Here is a 17,574-nt window from a genome sequence, read left to right on the forward strand (position 1 = left end):
CTTGGTGCCCCAATTTTAAATCAGCATACATGTCTTTCTGACATCAAGCCGCAGCAGTATTATTTTATCTGGGCTTTCTAACTGAAATAATAGCTCCTAACTGCAGTGGCTAAAAATACCACTTGGTCTATTTCCAAAGTATCACGTTTCGTTTCTCCTAGGTCATAGTACGCATTTAGCTTTGCTATGTCTTTCTTCTTTCCTTCTGTTATTAACATGTATTTTTACACTTTAAAGTCTTTGTTCTTGAATCTGTATTCAGGCACTATGTTTCAAACACAATTCCAGCCCACATGGCTGTTTTCATAACTACATGAAGAAGTCAGGGCATATAGAAGGCTTAAGACTTGATTTGACAGTTGTGTTACACTGTATTAGAAATGACCTTTCCTTTGCAGTTGCATTCAAACTCCTTGAATATAAAATCACTAGATGCCTCTTAATATCCTACAGTCCCAAATAAAAAGTTTCTCTTGACTTCTTCAAGGAAGGAACAAGACAGAAATAAGCCTGATGTAGGTGCCCTGTTACCACTCTTTTTCAGTTATTTTAGCATAGAAATTCTGAAAGTTGAATAGAAGGTTCTTTAATTTCATCTTAAAGTTACATCAGTTAAGATCCTTGTGTGGATGATGCACCCGAAGAAAAACTTTTCCAACAGGCTTATGAAATGGAGAGTAACTAATGGCTTCACTATACTCCCTTACACAGGGGTAGTTAAAAGGAACTATGATACCCTGAAAGTTTCCTTTGCTGAAGTACCCCCCAAAAAAATTCAGTGGTAGATGCTTCTTTTCCATATTGTTTCCGCTTGTAGGTACCACAGAGCAGATTTCAGTATTTAAAATCTTACACAGGAAAACACTTTGACTAGTAAATTATTTCATATTTCCTTATCAGATCTTAAGATCATAATAAGCAATCTTTTCCCTTCTAGAGTATTCTGAACAGACTTGTGTTTTAATGTTTTAAAATAGAAAAAGGAAAGTAACCTTAAAATGTGAAACATTTCTCTTAAATTCAAAGCCCAGTCAAGGCCAGGTGTTTAATTAACATAACACAGGCTGGCCCCACAAGTTTAATCAAAAATTTGCTGATTTACTCTAGTCTCAAGCTTTTGTCCTGTAGGATTTAGATTTTATTGTTCCTAAGTATTACAAGACCATTTCATAAAACTGTGCTTCTAAAACTTGCAAAAATAAAAACAACTGCAAAATTAGGTAACTTTGTGCTTACAGACAAATAAAATAAGAATAACAGTATGATACAAATAATTAGCTTTTGTTTATTCATTTGCATTTTACAAAAAAAAATATTATTTACAGAAATTCTATCCTGAGGGAAATTCTTACAGACAGTTATAGTATTTCCAAGTGCTAAATTATAGCATCTTTAACTAGAAACTATTTCTTAAAGCTAGTAAGGAAAACAGTAATGAAAAAAAACTTCCATTCTCAAATATGGAGGACCAAAAAAGTCTTCCAATTAAGTCTTTAAGCTGGGATTCCAGGGGAATTACTTAAGAGCTGTCTTTGTTAAGTGCCCTTCACATTGAATGTGCTTTAAACTGTGAAGAACAGGTTAGAAACCCAGGCATGCCTTGATCTGTTTGATGTAGCACACACACAGTTTAACACAAAAAGGAGAAAGGCTACTCAGTAGGGTGGTCATTAAGTATTCTAGGAAGTTAAGGGCCTTTTGATAGGCTGTGTAAAGTGCTAAGTGGCACAAGTGCTTTTTTGGCACAAGAAATGGAGAATAGCAGTAGACTGCTATATTAATGTTTTCTTTCTAGATTTTGATCTTTTTAAAAGTGCACTGTTTAGGAAATGATTTTTCAGAGATATTCTGTAAAAGGTTAATCTCCATGTAATGAGAAGCATGTATTCCTTTTTATATATTTTTCTTAAAATAATGTTGAAGTGGAATTCATCACATGGGGCAAGTTTCCTGGCTCCTGCTTCTTGCTGCTTCAGGTTGTTGAGGCAGTGTGACAATATGGGAAAGCAAAAGGAAGGTAGAAGGCCTTTGTAGGAAATGAAGCTGTCTTTACTCTCCTCTTTTGGATGAAGGGGTTGGAAAAATGACCAAGGGAGGCTCAGGCTGACACTGCTCTCTCCAGTGGAGGCTCTTTGCAGAGACAAGCCTGTGCCCCTTAAAGCATTGGAAAGGTAGGGGGAATACAATTTTGATAGAGGGTCTGTGTCTTCTTTCATTGTGTGATGAAAAGGATTTAAGTTCAAGGTCTTTAGCTGAGCACATTTTTTATTTGTTTGGGAATATTTTGCCAAAAATAGTTTCAGCTTTGCTTTTTAGAGTAAGTGCCAATGTCAGAAAGCTCCTCACAGATTTCTAAACCTTGCTGATACAGATGTTACTTCAGTGCCTTAACTTTGTTTTTTTATGCACTTACCAATTTTGAAACAGCAGGACTGTTAGAAATCTGAATGTGGAGGAAAGCACATCTTTTAAGTCATTATGGAAGAAAATCCTTTGAGGAACACTCTCAGCTCAGACCTGAATTTTGCTAGGAGAGTGCTCTGTAGATCTTTATGATAGCTCAGGACAACCAGTGAACAGTTTAAAATATTTCTTACTTATTGCTTGTGAAGGAATTTTATAGATTCATGAAAAGGAAAATCAAAATGACGAGGATCTAGATACCCCTTTCTATGCTGATTTTGTATTAAAGTTTTATTCTGAATTCTAGTTCATGAGCAATATGGCTTTATCTGTACATTAAGTGAAAGAGTTTATTCTTGAAAAGCAGAGTAGGTGGTTAACTGAGCAACTACTAGTAAAGATATGCAGCCATGTAATATTTAACTAGTCAGGCTACTCTGCTCTGATTGTTCAGTCAGGTGAGTTTTATTTGCTTCATCCAAAGCAACTGGAGCATGAAAGTTCTTCAGAATCATTCTTTTTTTAAAAAAATCCACAACTTTATTCTGACAACTCAAATTTACAGTCTGAGTGCAAATTGCCCTTTGTCTATTTAGAGATCCATGGATGATTCTTCAGAGTCCTTGGTTATGAATATGTTGTGGTTTTATCCTACCAAAAATGTACTTGTGTTGATGGTAATCCTGTACCTGAAAGATGTCTCTAGCTGGTGTAATCAGGCTACCAGCTATTGCAAGACTCATACAGTATTGGTCAAATCTGTCTCTGCTTTCCAAGAAAAATGAATTTTCTGTGTCTTTAGCAAGGTTATTTAAAATCAGGTGTAGGGGTTTTGTTTTGGTTTGTTTTTTTTGTTTGTTTGTCTTGTTTTTTTTTGTTTTTTTTTTTGTTTTTTTTTTTACCTGGGCATGATGCTCTTCACAAAAATGATAATTCAATCATTACTAACTTGTTATATGTGTTCACTTTTTGTTCTGCATTGTTCTGTTTTTCTGTGGGTTTTGTAAAAATGGCATATTTGTGTACATGTGTGTTCATTGTTTAATCACCCGTATTAGTGCATATATACAGATATATGTATATATCTTCCTGCTCTTGGGGCCATGTCCTGCATCTGATATGCTCATTTAACTAAGCTTAATGAGCGTTACATACTTATGCCATTTCAAGCATTGTCCTTGTGGAGGGCCGTTTTGAATGTGAAGAACAGGATCCTTGCCAAGGACATTAGTTGGCTGTAACTGATGAAGAAGTCAGCTGGCTAACTGTACTTTTACCTCTCGGTGCCACTGTGAATAGGATCTTTTTGCTCTCTGCTTTTCCTCTCTTGCATTTAGCTTTCCAGTTATCACTGATGAGAACAAAACCATACATTTCATGCTGATCTATATATTTTAGCCTCTTCAATATAATTTAGTTATTATGGCATGAATTCACTGCAGTTCTACAAGCTTCATTTAATTTCTGTTTGTCTTTTTCCCTGTGTAAAGAAAGCAGTTCCAAAATAAAACATTTTTAATAAAAGACACAATCTGTTTGTTAAAACACTAAAAAACCCCAACAACAACCAAGACTGCAGTGGAATCATGCCTTACTGTTGTATATTTTCATTAAAAAGTTATTGACATTTTTCTCTCTATAGCTAAGTTATGACATCATTGCTGGATGGAATAGTTAATATTAGTACCATTTGTTGAAGCTCTCTAGTAAAATCTTAGACTTCTGATTGTTTCTAACTAAATAGGTATGCAGGTGACATATTGTGTCTTCAAGGCATGTTACCAGATATATGTTGCTTTCTATGAACATTTTGGGCTTTGGAATCCAGTCTTATCAATTAACTAAAACAGCTATTGAAATATTTTTACAATGTTGGCAACAAAAGCCATCCATCTTTATATTCTTTTTTGAGAGGTTTTAATGTGGTTTCATGACTTACTGATTTTGCCATCAAATATACAGGAATATTCAATATTGTGCTTCTCAAAGAATAGGCAAAACTGAAATGAATCTCTTTAAATTAGACATGCTGATATTTTAGCTTTCTAGTAGAGCAGCTCATTGGGATGTTGTGAGGTATGGAATAAGCTCACCAGCAATTTCTTAATCAAGACTAGTATCCCTAATTGTAAGTATCTCCCTTCCTGTATTTTTTTAGGGCTATGAAAGCTTATAGTTGTACCTTGTGTTGTTTCTTCCAAAGCCTACTAAAGTCACCTTCCCACTGACTTCATGTTTTGGATCTAGTCCTTTTTTACCGGTAAAATAGTGCAAGTATTTTTGATTTGGACACATTTGTGGCCATCTAAAATATTTCCATGAAAGATGGGTAACCAAGGCAGAAGTGTGATGATTTCTGTATTTTTAAGACCTTTCTCTTTTAAAATGTTTAAAATGTGTGTGTCTTTTAGTGAATAACTATTTCATGAATCATCAAACCTTTCTAAATGTGCTTTTTATGACCTGTGTATAAAAGAAAGGAACTGAATATGTATTTTCAGCTTCTACCCTTTCCATTTCTGCTATTTTACTAACCCGCTATTTAGCTTCTCCATAGATTTAATGAGGAATTATTTAAACCATTCATGGAAACCATTTGAGAAATAGCATAAACATATAATGATATAGACAATGTGAAAAAGCCTACAGAGCTGACAAGAAATGTCTTAATGTTCTTAGTCTGTAATTGGAGAGAAATACATTTCACTAATTTTATTAATGGCTAGGTGTTATTTATTTAAAAAAAAATAAATTCTTAATATAAGCTCCAGCAAAGAGCAAGGCTGAGGTATAGCTTTATCACTATATTTTGAGCTATCAGCCACATTATCTCTAGAGCATGTGCATTGATGAGCACCCGGCTTTCTAGGTTGGGGGTAATTCAGGTCTAAAAAGAAATCAGAAATCAAGTAATGCAAAATGAGGAAAGAGGAGGGAAAACCACTCCATATAGCGTAGCTGTCATATAGATAAAAGAACTCACCAGAGCCCAGCCAAGAAACCTGACATGTTCTGGAAAACCATCAAATCAGTGACCTACTAAACCATGTCTGACAGGTAGTGCATGAAGTTGTCAGTGATGCTCCATGAGTTGGTTTGTGGAAATTGTCAAGACAGATAGCATTTTTTTAAATGCTATAAGAAAACAGCAATTAATATGCTACCTGTTCCAATAATCTCAATCAGCTGCTCTTACTCCTGCAAAGGATTTAGCAGAAGTCTCTCTGCTTTGTGTTCTGTGACTGACCTTGTCCTGAAAGTAAAAATCTGAGAGGAGGAGGAAGAGCAGAAAGACACCTGTGTCAGAAGCTTGGGAGTGTAGACACAGTGGGACATTCCCAGGATTCTGTTACAAGAAAAAGAGTGGGCATGTAGAGATGACAGGAGATGAGGATTTCAGATGCATCCTACATCCTATTGCATCTTAGTGCAGTACATAGATACTGCTGATGTCTCTGAACTCTGAATGGGAGTTTGTCAGCATGTTTACATCTCCTTACCTTTATTCCACAAACCATTTTAGAGAAGAGGAAGAACTAAGTAGTGGATGAATGAATTCTTGTTGAAAAATCTCTAATCAACAATAATCTAAGACACAAAGTTTCTCTGAATAGCAAGTTTAAAATTTGAGTTACCTCGAAATTTGCGAGACTTCACGTAGAAATTTCATAGCAGATCTGCTTTACCATGTAGTAAGCCAAAACTGATACTTGGATGATGAATTTTTCTATCTCAAATCAACAAATAATAATTCAGTTTAAGGTTAAGAGAGGTAAAACTTGGGTAGAGTCTGGGTACTGGAAAATGTGCAGGAGCTAACTTGCACCTGGTGAAATCCATTAGGCTGCCTGTGTAATAGCTGTGCCAGAACAGGGCTGGCTGTCATGGAGCTGAGCAGGGGCCCTGACCACTCCATGTTTTGCTCCTAGGCCAGGACAACCCAAGTCTTTCCTGCTCTGAGAGGGCTGGGGTTAATAAGGCTGGCTAAGCTCCCTGTGGAAGCCATGTGGTTGCTCCACCCTAGTCCTCTCCTTCCAGGGATGGCCTGCAGAAACACAGAGCTGCACCCAGCTTGCAGCTGGCAGAATGACCCTCTGGGGCTGTTGATAGGGCAGAGGTAACGGTGTTATTTCCAGACCCAAACTGACTCTGGAAGTATGAGAAGGGAGAGACTCTTCTGATCTTTGACCTGTACCATTGTTCATACTTTTTTCCTAAGGCAAGCCACAGCTGTTCTCTCACCAGCTGTTCTTCACGATAACCATTACCACTTAAAGTTCCTCTTTGCCTTAAGGTCAAAGTTTTCTTGGCATCCACTAGAAAAACAGAGATAAATTGTAAGTGAAACCAGCTAGTCAAATAAGACTATAAACTTATGTCCCCATCACCTCTGGACACAAACAGTTTTGGGACTTTTCCCATCCTGTCAGATTACAATTTGAAAGCATCTCTACAAATCTCAACTCAGCAAGGCGGGCGAGTGTTTTAATACCCTCTGCCCCATTCTTCTTGACATCTCAAATTTGTATTTTGGATTTGGAAATTTTCCTTGTTCCGCATCTTTGAGTAGAGAAGATTGATTTACTGTAGGATTTGCTGTGTTATGCAACATGTTTCTGCCTCTGCATGACTAGAAGACTACTGATTTGTTCTTTGCCCAATACTTCTGACCCATGCTATTAAGCATTCATTCTCTCCCATTAAATTGACATCTCAGGGAAGAAAACAATTCATTACCATATAAATGGAGACAGCTTCTCTTTTCAAGTAAATTGTCAATAACATCTTCATATACATGTTATCAAATGTCTCAGACTTAATGGAGCAAGTTCAATTGACATTGGGTAGCATGATACAAAATGAAATGACTTGAAAACTTCTAGCTAGGAAAGAAGGACTTTCTGCTGTCCTGGAGTGGTCAACAGAATGCTAAGGAGAGTTTGTTTTAGAGGACTTAAAAAGCCTCAGTCTCACATTTTCTCATAATAATTTTCTTGAGAAGCGTTTTTTATCAAGAACAGATTTTACCCTATGTTTTTCATATTAGAAATACCAAATATGTAACATTACCTGTAAAAAAATGGATTGGTTTGTTGTTTGACTTTCAATTTTACCCTTTCAGATAAAAGCAAAAAACCTCTCTATCGATTAACAGGACAAGACACAGTTAAAAGTATTTTATATATCAGTTACTCATTCACAACGCCCCCAATGCTTATCTTAGGATTCTTACTAGTCTCAGTCTCTGACAGCACTATGGAGAGTTTGGTTAATTACAGAGTGTCAAAATGTTCTGAAGTGTTCCATTGCAGTCTGCTGGGTCCTGAGCAGGTGGGACTGAAAATGCTTGCACGTAGCATTCTCACTGGGGACATTGCTGATGTCAACAGAAGGCATGCCCATTTCCTAGACACTCATAACCCAGTTAAGTAGGCCTGTGTTGATTGTAGTCACCCAGTTCTTAGACTGAAGGGCAGAGCACACCTTGTGACATGAGGGAAATGCACAGTTTTTGTGGCTGAGGCAAAGGGAAGCACAGGAAAATATTCTTTTTTTTTTCTTCTTCTTTTTTTTTTTATATTTGCTCTCAGCAGATAATTTCTAGCAGCACATTCACTTCTCATATGAAGAGATGTAGCTTCTCTGAGCTTGGTATTTTTAATGCTCTTACTTTAGGAGCTGATTAGTCCAATTAGGACTGGGCATTAGATTCCAAAGGAAAATCAGCAGTGGCTAATCTGTGAGAGAGGAAATCTCTGAGCCCTTTTCACTACTATTGCCAGCAAATGTCAGTAACTGGAAGTTCAGAACAGGCCTAAAACAGCATGAGTCAAGCCTCAAAGGTCCAAAGGATGCAGTGGTGAACATTGCTTAATACTGGCACAGGACTGGGTACAGATTCAAGTCCTGCTGATATCAGTCAAAACTGGCATATTAATTTTTTGTGTAAAATAGCTCCTCTTTGCCTTATGTGATTGAAATGGTCACTGAACTTCATTTCTTGGTTATAGGTTGATAGAATTGTAAAAGGGCTCTTAAGAGATCAGGCAGCTCATCCCCTGCCCCCAGTAGTTTATTTCCTCACAGCAACTGGAGATGACAGAGAAAAGAGAGAGTCTGTAGTTAATAACTTGTTGATAATTTTTGTTGGTGGTGTTCTCTGAAGACACACAATAAAGTATAAGTTTTGTCTGTCCTTCAAGTGTCTTCTACACAAATTGCAGACTTTCCTGTCACTCTGTACCTTGAATGACACTCCCTGAGTTTTGAAAAATACTGGGAACAAACCTCTTCCAATGTATTCTTTGAATTATTTTTCTTAGTAGGAGAGAGCATATCTCTTTCCTTGTCTTGTGGTGTGTCATTGAGCATAGAATTCATAAAGGCATTTTTTAACTTTCAACACAGTATTTTGGAAATACACAGATGTTCATTTGATAGAGGCAAGTGTTCTTTAGTAGAAGGGAAGAAATGAAAGCGGTCTTCTAGTTTTCACCTTTAAAATTACTGCCTGTTCCATAGTGTTTGACTGTCATGTCATTAGAGAATAGGGTTATAGACTCTCCAAAATACTTAAAAGGATTAAATATATAAGGACTAAAGTTAGCTCTGGCTCAGCTACTTGGCCGTAAGTAGATAAGAGCTCCTTTGAATTTGAAATATGTGTACTTAAGCCATACGCATTCTGCTTAGCTCTTTCCTAGCATAATCCTCAAAATCTTCACTCCTGGAGCACGTAGGAGGACGACTCAGCCATTTTAAGTCATGTGGATCACTAAATTTCATGCTGATGTGTGAGCCAGATTGTGTGAGCACTGCTGATGCCGGGTAGAACTGTCATTTCAGGTGAAGTTGAGGGAGTTTGCTCACATAAAGCAGTTATTATCCAGGTTGCATAATGCTTGCAGAATCTGGCTCTCTATTCACACATTCTGCCAAGTCTAGCAGATGAAGAGGCATCATAAAGTATTTGCAGGATGTTCGAGATATTGGAACAGGATCATAAATTAGGCATTTGTGTTTTTCTGGCAAAGCCTGTCAGAACAATTTATTCTATATATATGAAACCTGTTGAGGGATGACTTTGCTTTGGACTTCTGCACATTTATTAATTTAAAATAAAGTTTTTAATTATTATTTTTTTAATATACAATTACTTCTCTTCTGCAGTTAGCCTGATCTGTCTTTCCCCCCAGGCACCTTTCCTGTTAATTGAGCTTTGTGCTGACATGACAGACCTTTCTATTTGTGGTTCAAATCCATTGCAAACTCTTGCACTCCTCAGCTAAAAGATGTACTGAGGCCTGTAATGACCATCCTGGTAAATGAGAGAAAGGCAAAGAATCCTTTCTTGTTCCATTTCTGGTGGAAACTGTGCATATATTTTTCTGATGTAGCTACCTATACAGTTGAAAATAGGTCCAAACCCCTCTCTTCTTGGCTGAAGCAGTAAGAAACTACTGATTTAGGTACACTTGCTTCCACCCACTGGAGGTCAGTACTTCATAGGAAATAAGGAGAAGCACTCTGGGCTTGTATGAAAGGGCAATGTTGTGATACTGGAAATGATGCTCAGTGTTGTTAGGAAGGTATGTTGCTCTGCATTTTACCTGATGTCATCTCAAGACTCTTGACAGCACATCATTTATGCACTCTTCCACTTGATTGAGACAAAGAGTAGAAGTGGGGTTTGGAAAACAACCTCATTGTAAAGAGAGGTGATTGCTGGTTTTGAGATTTAAGTAGCAACCAATTGAAAAAAGACAAAGTTAAATTCTTTCCAAGTATATGAAGACTAGTTGTCTCATTTTTAAGGTTCCTTTTCCTGTCTTATATAAGGTTCCTTCCCACTGAAGAGCCAGGTTGAGGCAGTTGGAGAGGAGGATGATAGATCTGTAAAGCCTGCTGGAGACAAAAAGTGATCTCCAGTAGTCTTCCAGATGGTCAGAATTTCACTTATAGATTTTAATGTTTGAAAGGACCTGACAATCTGAATCACATGGGCTGTGGAATGAAAGGCCAGACAGCTGTGGGGAAGACTAGCAAATCTTGAGATCTGGAGGTCTTGGTAGAAAGTAGTGTTGTCTTGTTCAACTACTTTCCTATGTCCCGCAAGTATTATTGAGTTTAAAGCTGTCTTCCTATTCCAAATGTCACAGTAAAAATGTAGCAAGAAAGGATTATTTGGCTTTACAGTTATTTAATAAATTAAGAATTAGAATGCAGATTTCCAAGTAATTAATGTGAAAACTGCCTTGGGCAGAGAGTTGATAAAATGATCCAAACAGAAGAGTGAAAACTGACTTTATAAATTTCTCCCTTTTCCCTATAAAATATAATCTCACAAGCACTATTTAGAAGCTGCGAAGAGTTTCTTGCAAGCTTTTTCTCAGAGACCATAATGAGATGGTATCTGTAATTGTTGCTAAATGGATGTAAGTTCTCTGCAGGAATTTTTGGTAGCTTCAGTGACCCTTTTTATACTCGATGTAAGCAAAGAATGATGAGTATAAGGTTTAAACCCAGATCTTGAATGCAGACCACTATTGCTATCTGATCTGTTCAAACAAAGATTTGCCAATGCCATGGGAAGACAAACAAAAATGTCTTCACTGATTCTCGCAAAAAGAAAAAAGGCAACAACTTATGTTTTTGCTATCAGGAAAAAAAACAAAAAAGGTGTTTCTGTCAGATAAGGAACTAAGAGCACATTCCTCACTAAATCTCTCCATCAGATGCGTAGCCTGTGTACTACTGTTACTAACCCCTTGCTCTGTAATCTCTCTGTATATATGTCTAATTTATCAGTTTCTTGTAGATTGTCAGCAGCCTGCTGCCTCCATACCGCCACACGGCTCACAACTAGCCAGGGGGCCAGATTGCCAGACTGTCAGGTAAACTTCACTAACTCTTTTCTCTTTGCACATAGGTGCATGCACGTCTGCAACTCCTGTCCTCTTCCTTACCCAAAGTCTCTTCACTGCAATTCTTCACTAAAAGCAAACTTTTAACTCCCTGAGGAACAGTGATAATTTCTGCAGTGACAGTACAAACATGAATCGCAGCATTCACATACTTCTGTGTAAAAATATGGAGAAGAATGCAAAGTTGGATCTTGCAGTTCTAATTTGGTCTTTCCATGCAGTCAGCTTCTCAATGATAGCACAATACTAATAATTTTATTTTGTTGCTAGATAAATGTACTTAAATTGAGAACATTTAATTTTAGGGGTAATTTTAAGTTTCCCTTATGTAAGGTGGCAATTTAAAGGCATTTTTGAGATTTTAGCAGGCACTTCTCAGAAAGCTCTCCCTGACCTGGAAACTCAGGCCCACCACAGTCAGTTCTTAATCTTCTTGTTAAAAGTAAACTCCTGGTGTCCTTGCTTGTAGGTGGTGCAAAGGCCAAATCACACCCAAACAACACATGCTTGTACACTTTGCTGAACTATCAACTTTCAAATGACTGTTGTTTCTTGCCAGTAGGTTGATATTCTTTTAGCAAAGTGAAAACAATGTGCTATTTTGGTATATTAGCACTCGGCCACATAGCTGCACAGTCTTGCAAAGCAGTGATGAGTAACAACAGATTTAATGCAAGTCAGCAGGACGGCATAAGTTGTTGAGTGCTTTAAATAAAGTAATTGAAATCTGGAGTAAAATTCAAAGGCGTTTAAAGAACCAGTTAGATTTATTGCAGGTCAGATTTTCTAAATCAGACAGAGGAGGAAGATGGGAGCTTGTACGGCTCTTCTTCACTGTCTGATAATCTCTCCTGGCATGGCACATAGGCTTTCAATCATGTATTGCCAAATGAGGCAGATTAAAGCTGTGCCCAGCGCTGGAGTCACCCATTTTAAAAGAGAGGTGTTCTTTGTATTTTAAGTCTCTAACATTACTCTTCCAGTAATGTGACCTCTCAATGGCATTTCACCCAGTATTAAACAACAGCTTGTTAAGACTTGTAATTCATACAGATATTTTCTGCATTGTCTAATCATGTTCAAACTAGTTAAGATGCCTGACCACAATGCATATAGATTCACTCGGAACTTTAACATCAAATATGGAGAGGTTTCCCTCATCCCTTATCTATCCTGAATTTTAAGTGAGTCTTGTGTAATTCTGGGTTTCCTAGTAAATGTGAAAGTGCACAGATTCCAGTGCACAGATTTGGGTGAACTGCATGAAAGTCTCCCTTTGCCTTCCATGCATGACCTCAATTTCTAGATCCAGGAGTATCAGGCAAGCAAACAAATCTAGGCCTACCCTGAAAATTACTGGATTATGTTCACCCTTCCCTAGCATTTGTAGCTAGTTGTCTGTTGAACTATATTTGACAAAACTAAAATATTACCATCATCCAATATTTAAAAGTCTGTGTCTTTGGACAATATTCAGGTTTCTGTTGAATGCAGTGAAAACCTCATAATTATCAGAGGCCAAATTCTAGACCTAAATTATATATTAATAAAAACAAAAAACAAACTCAAAAGACCTGATACTGCAAATGATATGAATATTAACCTTTAATAACAAAAAATGCTTTTACTTCATGAAACATAGGAAATTCATTAAAAATCAGGTAATAAATTACTACATGCAAAACGGCTGCATTCTGAAAATATCACTGCTCTGTTTATATTTTCCATTGCTGATTTGTTACAGTTACAATCAATGCTGGACAATATTGCATGTGAATCGTGTCTTTAAGACAGAGAACTGAATACTTAACTAACATTGAAGGGCTTTGCATGCTATTTCCCAATTGATTTTAGAAATACATGATTAGCATTTTGAATGCTATGGGGTAAAAAAAAAGAACAATGGTACTTGAAATCAGACAATAATACTAACACGAAAAATTACACAGACTTCATTCATCAACTGAATCAATAGGTCCCCCATTGATACCAGCCTTTAAAGAGAGGTTTACAAAAATATGTATTAAAACCAAATGTTTTAAAAGCTGCACATATCCTATGGGGAGAATGTAACAATGTTCCTCCTTATTCTCAGTTAATAGTCAACAGCTTCAGGTTCTTCCATGTCTTTCTGTTGCTTCGTGTTATTAGTTTCACCTGCCTTCCTCTACTGCCCACCATTGTCGATGTGCCTGATAGCTCAGCTCCAGGACCTGCTGCCACAATCACCTCTACCACCTTAAAAAGCACACTGCATGCCATGTGTCACTTGCCAGTTCTGATGGAATTTTTGTTTATATACTGCTACAGTAATCTGCATTATTGAACTGGATGTATGCTTTTTTCCAAAGAAAGGATGATATAACAGTAGAGTGTTAGGAGAAGACTGAAATGCACTAGGAGTGAAAATGATGGATGTGTATATGTTGCTGCAATGGCACTTTATAACCTTGTAATTTTTTTCTCTTCCCAATGCCCCTATTATTTATTATTAGTTGAAAGAGAGAATGGTGAGACAAAGTTTTATATTTCTTCTGTGCATAGAAACAAGCTTTTATTTCAAAGTGAGAAGCAAGACAGAATTTCCACAAAGAGAAAATTCTAAGCAAAATGCTTCCTAATCTGAGCTTAGTCTAGGAGAGTTTGTACTACAGTATTTGCAGACAGGGCTGACTTTGTACTGAAGGTCATGCCAAAACATTATTATGGTTGTGCATATTTGTGTAAAGGAGAATCTCACATGTCTCAAAGAGGTCCTCTTTCAGGCCACTGCTGTACATAACTAGTCTTAACTGTGGCCATTTCCTCACCAGTCCTCTCCATCGGAGCATGAACATCTTGTTTTGCTTCTTTTTAAAGCTAAGAAGGAAGCCCCAAAAGACAAACACACCTCTGCTAATGAGCAAGGAAAATGTCTGCTGAGTTTCTGTTCCTTTCTGACGATTACAGAAGTTCTCTGAAAAAAAGGAATGGGGCAGCAAGGAAAGGGAGAGTAAGGTGGTCTTTTTACGGTAACATGAGCCCCTCCTTGTTTGTCTTCTTCAAAAATGTTCTCAATTCTCTTTCTCTGAAGGAATTAAGAACAGTGCCCCTCCTAAGCCTGTCTTGAAAACCTAGGAGGTGCTGAAGCCAGGGGCTGGCTTTTGATGAGTTTACAAGTTTGAGAGTAAATGCAGACTTTTTGGACCAGTCTGCAGTCACTCCTGACAGACTCATTTGAGTGGAGTAGATAAAGATCTCACTCAGTTCCCTCTTTAGAAGCTGGATCTGCATCTGTATGTGGCAGAATATGCAAAAGAAAAGGATAGTTACAGCCATGGAAAGAATTACTTAGGCAAGTTTGGTGTTGTCTTAGGGTGTTTGATTAAATGAGTCAAACTACTGTGTTTCAAGAAAGTATTTTAGATTAAATATTTATGCCTAGGTGCTTAGGGTTAGACTAAATCTATATGGAAACTGACGAGTCATGGTCCATAGCATTAAACAGTTTGGGACTGACCAACACAGCTAAGCACAAAACCAAATCTTGTGAGCTTCTGTAACCCACTCTCACCAGCCATTTTGCAATCAGGAAACTCACACTCATTGTGCATCATTGTGAAAGAGAATCTGACTTAAGACATACAATTCTATGATCTTTAAATAAGCCAAGAGGTGCAGGGACTGTAGCTCCTGCTGAATTGTAATACCTGTGGTTTTGTGGTTATAGTCTTCTAGGCTTCTCTGATTTGAAAGTGTGCAAGTGGCCATCTACTTTCTTAATGGTGATGGTGCACACTTGTTCCTCTCTTCAAAAGAGTGCAATGCAATTTCTTTGTTTCCCTAATTAAATGCTATATGAGGAACTACAGACATTTTCCACTGGCATTTCCAGTGGCAGATTTTCAAATACCTCTGGCATTTCAAATTGATTAATTTCCAGCAATAGACTAATTGCATTCTTTCTGCCAGCACTCCAATAGTCTGTGCTGCAGAGATAATATGTAGTAGCATGGTTTCTAAAGAAGGAAAACGGAAAAGGCCAATTTTCCTGAAGACGGGAATATAAATGATTGTGCTTCATCATATATCACACTGTTGAGCTTGGAATAGTTTCAAGGCTGCAGAGCATTTGAAGCAGTAGGGAAAAACTCTTCCCAGACACAAGACACATTAAAGAAATGTTTTTTGGTGTTTTTTTGCGGTTTGTTTTTTTGGTGTTTGTTGTTGTGGGTTTTTTGGTTTGGTTTGGGGTTTTTTTGTTTTGTTGGGGTTTTTTTTGTGTTTTGTTTTTTGTTTATTTTGTTTTTTTTAATAAATTGCCTTTACTTGAATTCTGTTTTGGTATCTTGTTTTGCCACATACTTTCCTTGAAATTTTAAAGGCTGTCACTTAGCTTGACATCAGCAAGGTGAGCTGAAGGTCACCCTTTTAAAGCAAGATAGGCCACATCTGAAGACTCACTTAAGCTCTGCTCACATTGCCTACTGCAGTGTAGAGTTTACTGCTGAGTTGCCTTTAAATGAGCAAACCTATGTACCCTAAGCTTTTCTAGCAGGAGCACCCTGGAACTCTGCACCAAGCAGCATGCTGTATTTGTGTTAGCTGCCCCTCAGGCTGCTGCTCCAGCCCCACTCTGTTTGCTGAAAGCTGGTTCAGACCTCCCTACATGACATGACAGTGTACATTATAAATTCACATTTAGAGGCCTAAGAGGTGAAAGCTGTTATCAGTCAAATTTTACACAAAAAAGTCAAATGACAAAAGTATGTGACAAAATTGAAGAGGATTCAAAGCATGAAACCAAAAGAAAATAAAACACAAGAAAACCCACCCTTTGGAAGTGTGAGATTACAAAATGTGTAATGCTTATGTGGCCCAACAAGGAAGGTTGCACCATATTTGTATGAATGTACTAGTAAATAGGTCAAGTTCAATAAAACATCACATTTTCACAAAGTGATGAAACCTGGCACTGTCACACTGTCCTTCACTGAAAAAATATTAATCAGTTACATACGGAACATTTCTAGTGCTGACATGAAGATGGCAACTATATTTTGTCCTTCAAATTTGCTTCCCCATTTTGCACCTGCATTCATTTCTCTACACAGCGTTTTCATCAGAGGATGCAAACAGCAATTGTGTAAATGAGCTGGCAAGCAGGATTTCCATGGCAGTTCATGTATGCATCCAGGTGTCACTGAATGTGCACTGAGGATTTTCTTTATGTACTGTGTACCTGAGGATACAGATTTAGAGATGAGTTTTCATCCCCTTTTAAAGTTTGTTTCCAGCCCTGTACTGTTTACGTGCATGTAAAAAGTTTTCCTTGTATTTTAAGCACTTTTTCTCTTTTCTTTTTAATTTTCAGTCCTAATGCTCTTCCAGAAGAGCAGCCACATTCCAGCTCTCAGTGTGCCCCTCTCAGCTGTCTCTCTAAGCCTCCTCCTTACCCCTAATCTTCATATGCAATGTAAGAGAAAATGCAAACAGAGTGGAGTTCATGCAACAAAGGTTGGGGTTGTTCCCAGCAAGCCGGTAACAATCCTGCTTTGTTGCTGGATTGACAAGTCTGGATTCATATCCCCTGCTCTGGCGTCTGAGGGAAGGTTGAGAAGAAGAACACAAAGCACAGAGCCCAACCTATCAAGAAGACTTTTTATGGTTCCTCTGATTGTATTCAAACTTTACTATCATAACTAAAGTGTAGTGAAATATAACATCTTAACAAAAATGTTCCTCCCAGCTGCTTGGCTTTACCTCTGAAAATGAGAGACTTAAGCCAATATTTAAAAAAAAAAAAGGTATGTTACAGAAATCCTACCCTCACATTCTCTAAGTTCAGCCATAGGAACCAGTTCAAATTTCCTTTTGTCATTAAGGGTGTGATATTTATTTCTGACTTTATTTGCACCAAAATTTTCTGTTTATAAAATACAGTATCTTTTTCTTTTTTTTTTTTTTTTGTGAGAGTTGTATTTAATTGATTTTATTTTTTAAAACAAGCAGAAATAGCTTAAGTGAAGAATGACTGTGTTAATATTAAAAAGAGGCTTGTTGCATTGGCCAGCATATGGCCAATTTTTATTGCACAAAAATGTTGGAAATGGGTTGAGTTGGAATGTTAGTAATGACTGTATTTTGCTGCTACACTGATATTGTTTATGCACTTGTTTTTTTAATTCCTATTACACTAGTTTCTGATTTTGGTTTATCTCTTCACTGAAAGATAATTATTAATCCTAAGAAGGAGACAAAAGGATGA

The 17,574-nt window shown here is 37.3% G+C and overlaps 1 protein-coding gene across 5 annotated transcripts in view; it reads left to right on the forward strand.

Moving 5' to 3' along the window:
* The window catches only part of BICD1 (BICD cargo adaptor 1), a 174,934-nt gene extending 158,098 nt beyond the window's left edge, over nucleotides 1-16,836 (forward strand). Inside the window, exons 8-9 of one of the 5 annotated variants that reach the window (XM_051635400.1) lie at nucleotides 11,212-11,297; nucleotides 16,681-16,836. In XM_051635400.1, the coding sequence (XP_051491360.1) occupies nucleotides 11,212-11,297; nucleotides 16,681-16,768 (174 nt within the window). In that variant the 3' untranslated portion in view covers nucleotides 16,769-16,836. Of the gene's footprint in view, nucleotides 1-11,211; nucleotides 11,298-16,680 lie in introns of those variants that run through there. The other 4 variants (XM_051635391.1, XM_051635445.1, XM_051635426.1 and 1 more) reach the window with 4 other exon arrangements.
* The last annotated feature ends 738 nt before the right edge of the window (nucleotides 16,837-17,574 follow it).

The sequence above is a fragment of the Apus apus genome, chromosome 1 (assembly GCF_020740795.1).
Source record: "Apus apus isolate bApuApu2 chromosome 1, bApuApu2.pri.cur, whole genome shotgun sequence".
Taxonomy (NCBI): domain Eukaryota; kingdom Metazoa; phylum Chordata; class Aves; order Apodiformes; family Apodidae; genus Apus; species Apus apus.